The following is a 16,265-nucleotide window of genomic DNA, read 5'->3' on the forward strand; positions in this document are numbered from 1 at the left end:
GGGGAAACAACACAATTGCTTGGAAACAAATCAGTGGCAAAATTAATAATGCAAACATACAAGAAGCAGAAAAATTGCAGGAAACAAAAATGCAAGAAACAATTTTTATACTTACAACTGCTGAAGATAAAAATCTGTGATTTTCTGTACCTTCCTAAATATAGACAAATTTTTTACTTGGTATGGTGTTTTAATTTTTATTTATAGCATGAGCACACCCAGCAGGTATAGATTCACTACATTTATTCTACTTTTAACTCATAGTAATGCTAACATTGAAAACTGACCACTCTGATACTATGAAGCTAAGAATTGTGTTTGTTTCTAGTTCAAGTTATTTATAAAACTCTCCCATGTGATAATTATTAACAGTTCTATATTTGTAAACTATGTCTTTTTGAAAGATTTAATACTATTTTTGACTAATTTCACTGACATTGATAACTCAAGAATAGAAAGTAAGAGTTAACAACATGCATAATATTCAAATTTTGAAAAAATTTTAAAATGGAAGTGAGTAATAGTATCTAACATATGCATTTTTAAAAAATAAAAACTATTTATAGATAAATTTGCATGCATGCATGCAGATAATAAACATGTGCATGCATGCAAATGTTTTAAAGTTTGCACGTTTAACAGTATTTTAAACATGGCTGGGCTTTGGCAAATTTTGAATAAATGAAAGTAAGAACCATATGGAGAATAAATGAAATATTCATATTTCATTTATTCTCCATCCTACTTTTATACAGTCTCCTTGGAAAATTAGTTTTTTTTTTGTTTTTTTTTGTATTTCGGAATACAAAATAAATGGTTGTTTTTCACCATGGCTTTAATTACTAACTTATTCATCATTCCAAGAAAAATCAGTTAATTTCAGTGAGATTCAAAAAGTATATAAAAGAAAAAAAGAAGAAATCAATGAAAATTTAAGCTAAATGATGAAAGGTATCATAGGATATAATTAATTAAAAATTACCTATATGCTCTACCTCTATTTTTGTATGCCAATGGTTGGTCAGGATTAAGAAAGAGAGCCTTGTCACAGTCTCTGATGGCAGCATTGGGTTTCTTTAACTTGAGGTATGTTCTATAAAAATTATAATCTATTTGAAGTACCATAAAAATGCATCAAAAATACAGATTTAATCTTTGATACAGTTATAGACTTATTTAGTCTGAAGCAGATCCACACTTGATAATCATACCAAAATGTAACAATGAAAAAGTTTTTTCCTCAGCTATTTCACATGCATCTTGAGAGAGAGAGAGAGAGAGAGAGAGAGAGAGAGAGAGAGAGAGAGAGAGAGAGAGAGAGAGAGAGAGAGAGAGAGAGAGAGAAACTGCTATATAAGAATTCTCCAAGTAATAAAACATAACTGAAGAAATGTGAAATATAAGTGGTACTGAACTGCTGGAGGTGCACCCATAATTGGCTTTCTTAAAAAATTATATTTATGGTAAATTTTTGTTAGTCATGTGCAAATTAATTTGTCAGTTTCCATCAGCTTTATAAACATGTATTATATTAAAAAATATTTATTTTGTACAAAAAATATATTATAACAGCCATTTAATATTCTTCAAGAAAATTGTGTCGGGGTGCAAAAAAAAAAAAAAGAGTTGAACTCTATGCACCAACAAAAGGCTAAATACCACTGATATATTGGATGCCTGTAAACTTAAATTCCCAGAGTCAGAGGATTTTCAGACTAAAGAATGAATTTGGTATATGTAAATTTCAAAGAATGCAGAAGAGAATTTTGAAAAAAGTTATAAAAATTATCATCAGGAAGTTAAAGGGCTAGAAACAAATGAATCTGCAATGGCAGGCATGTCTGGTAATAAAAGGTGGTTCCTCTCTGCCATCAACAGAAATGATTTGCTATTCAATATAATCATTTTTGACCTAAAAGGCCAAGAAATACTTAATCTCTGAGTTTCACCACTCGTGGAATAAAATCCCCCCAGTGAAAAATAGTCATTCATATTTTATAAAACACGAAAATCACATCAACTAAGTGTGGTTGATGTGATACAGATACCTGTCTGTACAAAATACAGACAGTATCGTATTTTACCAGTTTTATCCGGTGTAATTATACTATTCATTTTACTTATTTTATTTCATTTTTATTATCTTAATACAACACAATTTATTTTATTTTATTTAATAAAAGTTTATAATGGTTGGTGTAGGATCGTGCAGTCATTGTGGACTAATTCTTTGTTTGTATATTGCAAACAAGATCGCAGACCACAAATAGGTTCTTGACAGATGCTATTGTAATTATAAAGTGTCCCGCAGCTTTTGGGGGAGTCTACTGCAGCCACTAACTTTTTTTCACAGCAAAAGTCTACTTGTGGCTAATTCTTCCTATGTATACTGCAAACAAGACATTTTATAATTTTTTAAATTATACATGCATCTGTACCGTAATATTGCAAGAAGATAAGCTTAGAGGGCCCAAATGAGTTATTGGAAAAATTAATAAATGAAGTGATTGATACACATGCAAAGAAAAAGCAAAGAAGAATACTTGCATGTTCAATTATAATTTTTATAATTTTTTTTTTTTTTTCCCAAATTTAATCGGTGATTTTCATATTATTACACTGTGATTATTGTGAGTAATGTGGTTTTTGTGAACTGACTATTAGTATTTAGATGTTAAATAATAAATATTTCCTTTTGTTTCCTATTTGGTTTTCTCATATTCTCTTATTATAATTCATAAATATGCATAATCTGTATATTTATATTTATGCATAAATATACTACATGTAACCCCCCCCCCCCATGCAAATGCTCTGAATTCAATACTGTGTAAAACTGTTTAGTATAAACAAGCATATTGCAATTCAAGTACTGAAAGAGCACCAACATAGTAGTGGATTGAAAAAAGTACTGTATTTCAACAAAAAGCACGAGGTAAGGTACAAGATGTGTATAGATAAAAACCACTGCTTCACAGACTTACCAAAAATAAATGACCATGTACCACTTGTGGCAAGACAAGTCATATTTTCACTTGAATGGAGAAGCAAATACCTACAACTGTAGAATTTGGGCAAGAATCAATATATGTGTAATGCAATCCAAATAATAATACAAACTAGGAGGCTGCGCTCGCTTCTTTTGATAAATTAAATACTCACAGAAGCTTTCGACTGTGTGTGTGTGTGTGTGTGTGTGTGTGTGTGTGTGTGTGTGTGTGTGTGTGTGTGTCTCTTCCTCAACTATGAATACATAAATAGTTTACTATATCTATATAATATTGGTGTAGATACACCATAGACAATGCTTAAAGAAAAACTACAATAGTAGTGTAAAAGGCATAATTTCATCTATCTCATATATTGTGCACATCCTTCTCAACGAATTACCATGTATTGCACTGTCTCGAATAAGTAATGCTTCACTAATAGAGAAGACTATTGTCACTTATTCTCGGTGGGCACCAACCACCTAGACAGCACCGTTTCAAAGCTACTTGGCTTTTCATTGGTGGGAGCCTTTCACACTATGATTGTAGTTTTTCTTCAAGAGTTGTCTATGGTGTATCTACACTGATATTATATAGATATAGACTCAAACTCTTAAAATATTACACCTTGTTGCATTTAGTTTATTTAAATAAATATGCTACGTATGGAAATCAAGAATAGTACCGTGGTGGTCATGTTAGATAAACATAGCGTGTGACCATGCTTAAACAGAAGCTTGTTTTGCCACAGTAAAAACAAGCTTCTGTTATGTATTTTAGTATTTGTTACATATTACCACATAACTGGCATCTCTCTTCTCCCATTGGCAAAATAAATATCATTAGGAGAAAAATTATTTTAATGTATAGGAAGAAATACTCCTCTGCTTGCTAAAAGTGGCTGACGTAAGCATTTTTTTTTTTTTTTTTCCAAGTAAGCCGTGTAGAAGGATCACTCAGTGTTCAATGAAATCATAATCTTTTATGAATAGTCATTGCATTCATTCTTTTGCCATCATGGATACCTGCTCCTCTGCACAAAGATTATTGCTCTTGAGATCTTTTGTGGATTCTTTAACATTCAAACCCCAGGGGCTCACATCTGGTGAGTCCCTGGGCACACAGGGTCCTGAGCTGGACATCATCATTCTTCTCTTTTTTGGTGATTCCCTTCTACTTTTGACACTCAGTCTCTCTCTCTCTCGCTGGGTAACTTGGGAATTTTAATTTTTTTTGGCTGGTGCAACATAAGCCTCAGGCTTCCTTGCACCGTATACCATGTAACTGGCATCTAATAATAATAATACTTTTCCTGGGATTTGAGGGGGAGAAGAGAAAGAGAATCTTTATTACTTAATTGATAAAAACATTAATAATTGATACATGGCATAAAGAGCAATAATACTTTCACAAAGAAAGGCCAGGAGTAAGTCTTAGTTGTTCATTATCTGAAAAAAACAGGTCTATCACGATGGCATATACTACCTTGCAGATTTAAACACCTGAATGACTTACCATTTGTTTTGTTTGTTGTTGTTTTTTTTTTTTTAGGAGCATTAGCAACTAAGGTCATATTGCTCCGGGGATATGCGGTGGTCATTCCCTGACCTTTCCGCATCCTCCGTATTTGGTGGTGGTGACGGGTTCGAACCCCGGTCTAATCAAGAAGCGTGTGCTACGCACTGCCGCTCCTACCCATTTGTTTTACTGGAGAAGCGCAAAGTTTGCCCATTGGTGACTTCTAAAACCTTTAAATTATCTTTTGCATTCTTCGAAACATGCAAGTACTAAATCAGACTGGAATTCAATCATCAATTCATTCTGCAGTCTAATAGAATACAAGGACTCAAACTGATGGTACTATGTATATTACACACACACACACACACACACACACACACACACACACACACACACACACACACACACACACACACTAAAAGAACACTTTGAAATTGTGGATAAGAAACAACCTAAGTGCTGCATTGCTTATCACAGGTATAAATTAACTAATCTCTTGACAAAAAAAAAAAAAACCTAAATTCAATAATAAAACTGTAGCTTAATATACACTGAAATCAACTATCTATATTGTTAATTTAAGGCACATCACCTTTATTAGTCAAAGTTTTCTTAGAATGTGATGCACCATATAAAACAGTGCATCTTAAACCCAAAATGTCTTGAGGACAGTTATGCTGACTTAAATAAGCCAATAAGTGAGGTAATAAAAATACACAGCAATAAAAACTTTGTGGACTGATGGCCAAAAACATCTTGTATAAAACACAGGAAAAATTCCAAAGCTCGTGTGATGGGAAGACAAATGATGAGTCTACACTGAAACCCACACAAGTGCACAGACTTCTATAAAACTAATGGATTCAAAATTAAGATTAACCCCCATCCCAGTTTCTGTTAATTAATGCTAATTCTGTTAATAAGATCAATATTATGAATAATCATGGAGAACCTTAGGGATCAATCTGATGACCCTGCTGCCAAGAATCTGCATGGCCATAATGTGTGTTGTGGCCATTGCAGATTCTACAAAATTCACTTTAGTGTAACAGTAGCATAAATATCAAGCATAATTCCCTCAACTGGGGAGCAGCAACTTTGGTCCTTTGTCTCTTTTCTGCATGGCCCACTGATGTGTTTGACCAAATTCTGCCTGTATAGGAATTCTGATAAACCAAAAATACGAAAGCATAAAGGAAAGTAACAAGATGGAAATTTGATATTTGGCATACTTTAACTAAGCTGTTGTGTGACTGGAAACAAGAGGGAAGGGTTTAATTTTTATTGAATCCTGATAGCAGAGAAAGATGGGGAGCAATCAGGAAGTAAACACAAAGGCTTTAATCTGAATGTAACAGAAAGCAGCAACAACCTTCAAAGAATTCACCATGTCTTGCTAATAATTAGAAGAAACAAATCAAAGAAGGAATGGTTTAATCTGCTATGGAAAAACACAAGAAAATTAAGAAATGCTGTACCTGGAAAATACAAAACTTTCCACTGGCCTTTAATAAGTCGGTCAGTATAATTCTACATTCAAAAGTGGTTATGTAACTGTTAAATGGCAGTTTACTTATTCTTTGCTTCTGAGCAATATAAAGTGGCTTTATTTACTGACCCATAGCACCAAATAAATGGAAATTTTGTGATGAAGATAGAGTTTTTGAGGACTGGACTCACAAAAACTTTTTTTCTATCAAAAGTAAACATGCTTCCTTCTTATCTGCCAAAAAATCTGTTTCTCTTAATCAATATCAAGCATTGCTATCAGAGCAAACATAAAAGCAAATTTGACTGTCCCAATAATGAATTTATATAAAAAAAGTGAAACCTGCAATCTGAAACCCTCTTTGATGGGCCGACAAAACTTCAAGAAATAATGCATTCAAAATGAACAATGAAATTGTGCTGTTTATATAGTGGCTGAAATAACTGCAAAAACAGGAAGGCCTTTTAGTAAATATGAATTTGTGAAATTCATATTTACTCCATATATAAAAAAAACTTCTGAAGGTGACCGCCTCTCTGCCAAAGGCGCCTCCGTAGCCAGGTGGGAAGGAGCAGCAGTGCATAGCACACGCTTCTTGATTAGACTGGGGTTCAAGCCCGTCACCACCAAATACAGAGGATGCGGAAAGGTCAGGGAATGACCACCGCATATCCCGGAGCAATATGGCCTTAGTTGCTAATGCTCCTAAAAACCAAATAACAAATAACAACAACAACAAAAACAACAACCACCTCTCTGCCTGAACTTGTGTACAAACAAGAATGAGCAGCACATTTATTTGAACAACTTGAGTACAATATCATTTAATTAATTACAACAAAACAAGGGACAGCATATTTTAGAGTAAATTGTTAGTTTATTGGTTTTCAATAACTTTAAAAAAAAAACAATAAATTAACAATTTACTCTAAAATGTGGTGTCTTATTTGCTGGACCATAAAAGACAGACTCCTTTGCCAGTTACAGCTCTTGTTAGTGGCACACCTACTGAAAAAGAAAATAAATAAAAATTCTATCAGAAACGAATATACTGTATATGGTTTAAATTACACTTTTATTGCCAAAAATTATAACCCGGATGTTTATGACAGAAACCCATGGTTCGTATTTATCAGTTTTTAGTGTTAATTTATCACATGTAAAGCAGCATTAGTGAGCTCCTAGTGACATTGATTTTATAAGGACAAACATTTATTCATTAACCTACATTAAATTTATTTCATAAACATGAAAATTATTTATTAATTTTTTTAAATTATAAGTTCATAGCATATACAGTAATTCTCTGACATAGCAAACACATTTGATCATGTGGCCAGTGTGTGTGTGTGTGTGTGTGTGTGTGTGGGTAGGGTGGGGGATTGATTCCAGTAGCATAAGGATTGTCCCTGGGTGGAATGCAACACACTTTCAACATGGCATGGCATGTGGCCTACTGCAGAAAAGGGTTGGCCACCTCTGGTTATTGCTTAGCATATCTGCATTAAGTTTTAATAGAACCCATCCTTTGTTTCTTTGGGAGAGCATACATTCTTTCTAGAAATCTTTTTTCTGGGAAAAGATTACAGGGAATTACTGTGATATAGCTCTACTTTAACTTCAATATATGAGATACTGACCGCCCCTATTGAGAATCAGCAATCCCTTCTATAAATCAGAGTCACTAGTTGAGTGGGGGGACAGGGATCGTTAGTATCTCATGCATTTTTTTGGTAACTCGTGTTTTGTGCAGTACAATAGTTTTAAATTATTATGAATTTGTAGTCCTGATGAAATAGGTACAAGAGAGAAGTTTTTGACCACTGTTAGCTTCAAACTGAAGATGCTGAATTATGCCAAAGAACATGTTTGTTTGTTTGTTATTTGGTTTTTAGGAGCATTAGCAACTAAGGCCATATTGCTCCGGGATATGCAGTGGTCATTCCCTGACCTTTCCGCATCCTCCGTATTTGGTGGTGATGGGCTCAAACCCCGGTCTAATCAAGAAGCGTGTGCTATGCACTGCTGCTCCTTCCCACCTGGCTACGGAGGCGCCTCCAAAGAACTTGGAAACAGCGCAGTTGAAAGACAATTCAGTCCTCTCCCCACTGAGAAAATGATTTTATTTGTGAATTTCTATTTCAAATATATGCAAAAAAATAATTTTCCCAACATTCTCCTAAAATCTGGATGCATCTTATGGTCCTGTGCATTTTATCATTCAGCAAATACAGTAATAGCAATTAAATACTGTTACTTATTTCCCACATTACATCTTTTAATTGGGTCCATAACAATTAGGTGAATATTTTGCTGTATGTGACAATTTTGTGGTTATAACAATTCAGTGTATCAACACAGAGATCAGAAATTAAGAAACAAGAGAAATTTGCTGATTTAGAAAGGAGAAATGCAGAAATTTAGAAAAAAGAAAATAATACATTTCACCAAATTGTCCAGTACACCAAACTGTCATGCACCAAGTTGTCACATACAGAAAATTGTCATGCACTGATCTGTCTTGCAAAAATTTGTGATCTCTTTTAATGAACATAATGAATCATTTGATTGTCATGCACTCAAACTGGATGAAAGTAATGCCACTGCAAATAGTGTACAGCTTGAAAAGTTATTGTTATTTGATGTAGTGCCCAAATTTTACAAAATCTGATAATTTTGTTTGGCATAACAACATTCGGCGAAGGTAAAGAAAGCCAACAGGAGAATCAGAGCAAACTTCTGGACTACTTACCGGACAAACTCGTTTCCTGTTACCACAGTTTCCCCCTGCATTCTCAGTAAACAGATAGTGTGTGTTATCAGTAGTGGCAGTATAAGTCGATAACGATGCATTGATTAGTTTTTTTCTCATTATTAAAAGCAGATTACTGGAGTTCATGAGTGGCCTTTGTGGCTGAAATCTACTTATGGGTACACCCTCCAGACTGCCTCAGTCTTAGGGTGTTTATCCCCCCCTCCCACTGTTTTAAAATAGGAAAACTTCTACTGCCATTACCAATAACACACATCATTTATAGAAGTCGTTTTCCTATTTTAAAACAGTGGGGGGGGTAAAAACACCCTACGACCGAGGCAGTCTGGAGGGTGTACCCACAAGTAAATTTCAGCTCACTCATGATCTCCAATAATCTGCTTTTAATAATGAAAAAAAAAAAAAAAAAAAAAAAAAACTAATCAATACATCGTAATCAACTTCTGCTGCCACTACCGGTAGCACGCACCATCTGTTTACCGATAATGCAAGAAAAAAACTGCGGCAGCGCGAAATGAGTTTGTGCGGTAAGTTTTCTCGAAGTTTGCTGTGGTTCTTGTGTTGGCTTTTTTTAACTTAACCCAACGTTCATTTTAGAAGCAAAAAAAGCAATTATTATACAGGAGTTGAAGGACAGCCTTCTGTAAGCAGGTAACGTGATGAAAGTTATTGCACTATACTGTGTGGATTTGGAAGCAAAAATAAGTTATCAAATTGCCATTTGATAACTTATTGATAACACAGTCCAAATAATAGTACTGAAATAGAGTAATTTTAAAAGTAAGAAAATAGGGGAAAATTACTGTTACAGACTAAGCAAAAAGCTGCATGGGACATATTTACCTCCTTGATTTTGGCAACAACGATTTAGGAGGAGAAAGACTGATTGGTCTATGTTAGCATCAGTGGGATCTGAATGCCCTCAAAACTTAACTGTTTCTTGGAATCGGGAATCTGCGATCACCTTTGCATCCTCAAGAGAAAGCTGCATTATGCTGATTGGCTCTGGCTTGTCTGTTTTGAACATGCAGTGATCTTTGTAGGATGACAGGGAATTAAGTGTTAATGGCCTCGGTTATTTGTGGATGGCTGGCTGCTAGCCATCTGGAAGATGTCTTGGAGTCTTTGGAACTTTAGAAGAAACTGTGTGTGTGGCACTGAAGTGAAGTGTCTGTGAAGTACAGGGTCTAAGCTATCTCTGGAATGACATCTAAGGTCAGAGGAAGAGGGCATTCTGGGGGATAGTGGAATGAATTTCAGTTTTATTGAAACAATGACATTGAAGACTATGTACGTGTCAGGAAGGATGAAGTCAAAATTTCAAAAACAAAAAAAAAAAAAAAAAAGAGTTTTTGGTAACCTTTGAATGAGGCTACCTTACTGCAAAGTTATATACAAGATGTCCATAAAGACCTTGTGCACTTTAAAACTGCTGTTTAGATTCTACAAGATAAAAACAATCTGTAAAATGCACTGGAAAGGTAATTTATTGAAGTTTTTTGGGTTTGTAATCATAACATTGTTTAGATTCAACATAACCTCCATCATTGGTAATAAAAAGTGTAGCATAATTTTGCAAAGTGACAAGGTGCTCCACCTTGCTGGAAAACCGTATTGGCTTCAATTTTTAATTGTCTTATTAGTTCAAGTATAAAAAATCCTGTAGTACTGCAAGACAACTATCACCATTAACTACTATTTTTTCAAAAGAGAAAGGACCAATTATGTGTGTTTTTCACATGGCACACCAGACATTGACTTTAGGGGAAGCCCTTTCATGTTCCAGACTTCTTGTGGTTCTCTTTCTCCCCAAATATGGCAATTCTGGTGATTAAACTTTCCACTAATGTGAAACGTTGCTTATCACAACATTAGATTATCACAACATTAGGATATAAGATGATGTTTTCAACATTTTTGTTAAAATTGTGACAGAAAGCTAATCTCGAATGATAGTTCTCTTCCAGCAAACATCTGATCCATTTGAATCTTGAAACGTTGCTTGTGCAATTTCACTCTAAGAATTTTGTGCACTGTTGCTTTAGGAACACTATATAGCTTTTCCACAAATAAATAACCAGTTCCAGAGATGCCCACTCAACTTAGTGATTTTTGTGGGATTTGCTGAAAAGCTTCCACAACAGATGCCACAGTCTCCTTGTTTAACTGGGCCTTCTAGTTTGCAGTTATTAATGGAACCAGTCTCTTTAAACTTCTTTATCCAAATTGAAATTAAATTTCTGTGCAGTGCTTCCTTTCATAATGCGTTGTAAATACAGTTAAAACTCTATATAACGAACCCCCAGGGAAATGGGAAAAACAGTCATTATATGGGAAGGACATTATATCGATCATTCATAAAATCAGCAACAAAGCAAGTAAAAGCTTGAACATTTAATGTAATTCTACTAATACAATATAGTACAATCTTATTTATAATATGTACTACAGTATTAAACAAGAAAATTATGATTTTAAATTTTGCATTGATTGTAGAGTGCAGTGAGGTTACAATTAAATTGTAAATTTCACTACACAGGCTACATACCTATGAAGACCTAACAAGAGAATTATGAAGGTGCATGATACCAGTTGTTTCACTTTCGTAGTTAGGTTGTGTTTGAAAAAAATCAACGTACAAGTTCTATCCCTGATGAGCATCTTTCGCCGAAGCTTCTTGTTCAACCACAGTAGGTTCCTCATCTTCATCACTACAAATTTCAGAAGATTCCATTATGTCTGCAATGAGTTCATCTTCATTCGTGCATATCCTGAAACATTTAATGTCCACATCTACTTCTGTGTAATCTTTGAAGCTTATGTTTTCCTGTAAGTTTAGGTGACAATGCACACGAAAAAATATTTCTTCCCTATAATTGAACTGTTCTTAGCAATTAATAGAGGAAGAAGCATGCAAAACTTCATGCATTGCATCATTCAAGGCGGTAAATTCAGCATGTTTGAAGCAGTTGGTAATCGCTTTTTCATTGAATTTTGTTAAAAAAAAGCTGGATTACACCTTGATCAAGTGGCTGAAGATGTTTGTTTGTTTGTTGTCTGGTTTTTAGGAGTATTAGCAACTAAGGTCACATTGCTCCGGGGATATGCAGTGGTCATTCTCTGACCTTTCCGCATCCTCTGTATTTGGTGGTCACAGGTCGAACCCTGGTCTAATCAAGAAGCGTGTGCTACACTCTGCTGCTCCTGCCCACCTGGCTAAGGAGGCGCCAAATGGCTGAAGAACTGATGCCATACTTGGTGGTAGGTACTCAACAGTGATTGCTTATCCACAAACAGCAAAATTTTTCTATTCTTCTCACTCATCCTGCGAGCTAAGTCTCTGATCCATTCCTTGTAGATTTGTGATGTCATCCTTTCTTTTGTTTTTAATACACAGTCGATAATGTCTTCAAACCTTTAAAGCATCCATGCTTCTGGGCTTTCCCAATGATTAAAGAGTCCAATTTCATCAGCATTGAAGATGGTATTGTGGTCATATGTCAGCAAAACATTTTTTAAATGATTTTCTTTCCATTAATTTGTAGTGTCAATGTCCAATGACAGCACTTCGCTACACTTTTTTTTGAAAGACAGACCATGACGAGTCTTAAATTCCGGAACCATCCATCTGAACTTTTAAATTCTTCAATATACATTTGATGTGCAAATGATTCAGCCTTAGCTTTTAAAAGATTACCATCTACAGGAACATTTTTTGCACATATCATCATTAGCCATTCCAAAAGTACCTTTTCAAGATCCGAATACTTCGTCTTTTGTGCTCGAATCCTACCCGGTGCAGCAGGTTTCTCTAAACTGTCAATCTTTCAGAATGGTGAACCTTAGGAAAACCTACCTGTCTGGCAATGTTAGTCTTAGAATGCACACCATTATCTACAGTTTGCAAAATCTCAAGTTTATCTGCGATTAGCAAAGCTATCTGCTTTCATGGTGCTATACATATAAACATACACTCTAACTAATGAAATTAATTTCCAGCCAATGGTCATTTCATTACCACACTGTAAGACAAGAAAAGAGTGTTGGAAATCTTAACAAATGATTTCTCACAGTCGGGCTGCAACTCGTCAATTACTTCAATATATTTGAAGTGTTCTGTCATTTTAAAATGCGAATATTGTTATAAAAAAGTAAAAATTCAGATTAAGAGGTAGAAATTTATGGTCATTATAGATAAATCCTTGTATTTTCAAGGTCGTTATACTGAATGTAAAATAGCATTAGGTTAATGAAAACGCCAGGACCAACCATATATGACAAATAACATGTTGAGACGTTAAAAGAGCTTCGACTGTATGATTCTAATCACTGATATGGACTCAAGTTCTGCCAGAGGACAGTTTTTTTTTTTATACAAGATAAAAATATTTTAGAGAAATGTTTTTATCTTGTATAAAACTGCAGTTTTAAAGTGCATGCGGGTTTTGTCGACACCTTGTATATATAGAAAGGAATAAAAGGTAGTATATAGAGTAATTGCATGTTTTATAGGTGTATATAGATTAATAATTTGTGAAAACAACTGCTGACATGTAGCCATTGTTAGATAAATTGGACTGAGTGCATTGTGGCTCGATCAGATGTGGAGAAGCAGTAAAATGGGTATTACTAAAATTTGTTCAACAGAAAGCCCTCAGCAGAAAGGAATCTGTCAGCTGACCATGTCCTATGGAAATGGGCAAGGATAACTGCCTCTATGATTCTTGTGCAGACTGTACTGTTGTGTGTCAATAATAGGCTTAATCTGATATAGTTTGCTACCTGCCTGTGCCACAAATCTTGCCAATGAGAATATATCATTATGTATTATATGTCTGTAGTCAGTATAGGAGATTCACAGGCCAAGATTATTTGTAAAAATTGCTGATTTGTCTGTAATGTCAGCCATCATTTCTGCTAATCCTGATGTAGCTGGGATCTACTGGAAGCAGCTCTTCAACCTGTGTTCATATATATATATATATATAATATATATATATATATATATATATATATATATATATAATATATATATATATATAGAGAGAGAGAGAGCGAGCATATTATCTGCGGACTCTGGGACAGGACTGGATGAGCAGTGTGTTTTGTCACGGGCAGAACAGGTAATATGCTCAGAGAATTGGTGTATACAATATACTGTTAGTATTTTTGAGATATTATGTTATACAAGGTTATACAATAACATAATAATATTATGTTATTACTCTATAGAGTGCAGCTCTGTGCATGCTGCATTCAAGGAGAATCTGCCTGGAAAATAGCAGCATACCCCAACATGTGATTTCGACTTTAAGCCATTTGTGTGTAAGCTGGCATGAAATCAGAATGTTCAGCTCAGTGTGATGAATGAAGCTGAAGGTAGACAGAAGATGGGAGAAGTTGCATGCTGGTAATGAGCATTCTTGAGTAGAAGAACCTGTCTTGGTGATACAATAAACAAGGACAACCTTGTCTACCAAAGTATGTCTCCAAGTAGCTCTTGGACCATGATACCCTAAATGGAAGATGAATACCAAAAGGAAGGTTGGCAGTCTGACATGTTTTCCCATCATGGCTTAAAAATGGATGTCAATGCAGGGTGGTCTGGCAGGGATTTTTTTTTTTTTTTTTTTTTTTATTCCCCAGAACAGCCTAAGCCTTACAGAGGAAGAATATAATAGCAATAATACTATTTACGGCAAAAGTTCAAGGAGTTTCAGGGTCAAGATAATTACTGATGCTTGTAATCACATCAAAGCATTCCAAATGAAATTACTGTTGTTTGAGTGCCAATCTAGAAATATCAATACTCAATATTTTTCATTGTTAAATAACTTCAAAAATGGTCATCAAAGGAATTTCTCGAAGTACACCAATGAAATAAATTAAAAAAAAAAAAAGCTTTCAGCAGCAACTGATCGTCGTTTCTCGAACTCAAAATATGATGAAGTGTTTAACATATTTTGTTCTCCATCACACGTTGGTTTCCACTGTCCTAGAAACTCTGCAGACGAAAGTAATTGATTTACAGTGCAACAAAGAATTAAAATATATCCATGCCACAACAACAGGTATGTAACATTGGAAAAGTATCCCAAATTAAGATTTTATGCACAAAAAGTTGAGTACCTTTGGATCCACATACGTTTGTGAAACTTAAGAAAGTTTCAAAAATGAAATTTATTAAAGGTAAATCTCGAGCTTCAATAACAGATGAAAATCTGGAAAATCAATTAAGATAAGCAACTACCAATATTGAAGTAGATTTTAAAAAATTGAGTGATTTGCAAAGAAAAGAAAATATCGCATTGATGTAGATATATAATAAAAATGAATGAATAAAATAAATTTTTATGGCATTTGATTTTTTATTTTTAAAAGATTGTTTTATTTTATGTTGCAGAAAATTGTAGTTCATCAAGGTGGCCCACAGAACGATTTGGGTTGGCCAGGGCCTGGTCTAGAGCAGTGATTCTCAAAGGGGGCGAAAATCAGTTTTTTGGGGGGAAAAATCATGGGTATTAATCATGGGTTTATGTCTTTCCAAAGTTCAACACTACCAGACATCTTATTCCTCTGTAGAAAATATTTACCCAGTTCAAGTTTCAACTAATAAATTCTATAATTTTAACTATCCACAGATATGAAACTATATAGCTGGAGCCAGAACTGTTTTATTTAATTTTCCCACTTCAAATTTCAGAAATTTCTATTGATTTTCATGCAAAAGACAAAAATGTACCATCAAATGTGCATTATTTTTTTCATCTCTGCCCTAACTAGCTTAGCACTCGCCTCTGTTACATTGGGCTGTAAATGCTTTGTCATATGTCACAGTTCTTCAAACGGCTTTATCAAGAAAGCAAAAAAAAAAAAAAACATGCTACTGTTTCTTATAATTGTTTTTACAGAACAATATCAGTGCAGCATGTTTTGTGGATGTATATTTCTTCTTCTAATGAAATTTCAAGAAAATAAGCTGCATTATAAACTTCGAAAATTTGTGCGCAAAAAAAAAAAAAAAAAATCATCCACTATGAATAATGGATTGTTTTTTGAAATATGTATTGTTCACAAAGTTGCAATATTTTTTAATAATACAAAGCTAATGGATTGGATGTTATCATAAAGGGAGAAATTCTTTTTTAGTACATAAGCCGATAAAAATTCACCATCCAGGGTCATATGCTGTTCAGAGTCTGCATTTCCTGTTCTGAGCTGTAAAAAAAAGATATTAAAAAATAGATTTACTCCCTCTCTTCTTTTGTTTTACTGTGGGAAGATGATTTCACACAATCAATCCGGCGACTGCTAAATGCTGTGCTGTTTCATGTATTCTCTCAATTTTGGGAACTCCTCTGTCCTGTGGTCGTTCCAGAGTATAAACAGAAAATTTTTTGTTTGAATGCTGTCCAGATGGCACCAATTATCAACTCTTTTACTATTTTTCTAATTTACTTTGTGTTCTAATGATCGGCTTTGGGAAAATTCG

General features: G+C 34.3%; 1 protein-coding gene across 3 annotated transcripts in view; it reads right to left on the bottom strand.

Annotated features, from left to right (window-relative positions):
- LOC150090753 (hsc70-interacting protein-like) overlaps positions 1-16,265 on the bottom strand; it is a 203,926-nt gene that overhangs the window by 54,935 nt on the left and 132,726 nt on the right. For all 3 annotated transcript variants that reach the window (XM_090379869.1, XM_090379852.1, XM_090379860.1), the window contains exon 8: positions 983-1,093. In XM_090379869.1, the coding sequence (XP_090235995.1) occupies positions 983-1,093 (111 nt within the window). The remainder of the gene's footprint in view (positions 1-982; positions 1,094-16,265) is intronic.

Source organism: Mastigoproctus giganteus, chromosome 1 (assembly GCF_048544385.1).
Source record: "Mastigoproctus giganteus isolate SK-2022 chromosome 1, ASM4854438v1, whole genome shotgun sequence".
In the NCBI taxonomy this organism is placed as follows: Eukaryota; Metazoa; Arthropoda; class Arachnida; order Uropygi; family Thelyphonidae; genus Mastigoproctus; species Mastigoproctus giganteus.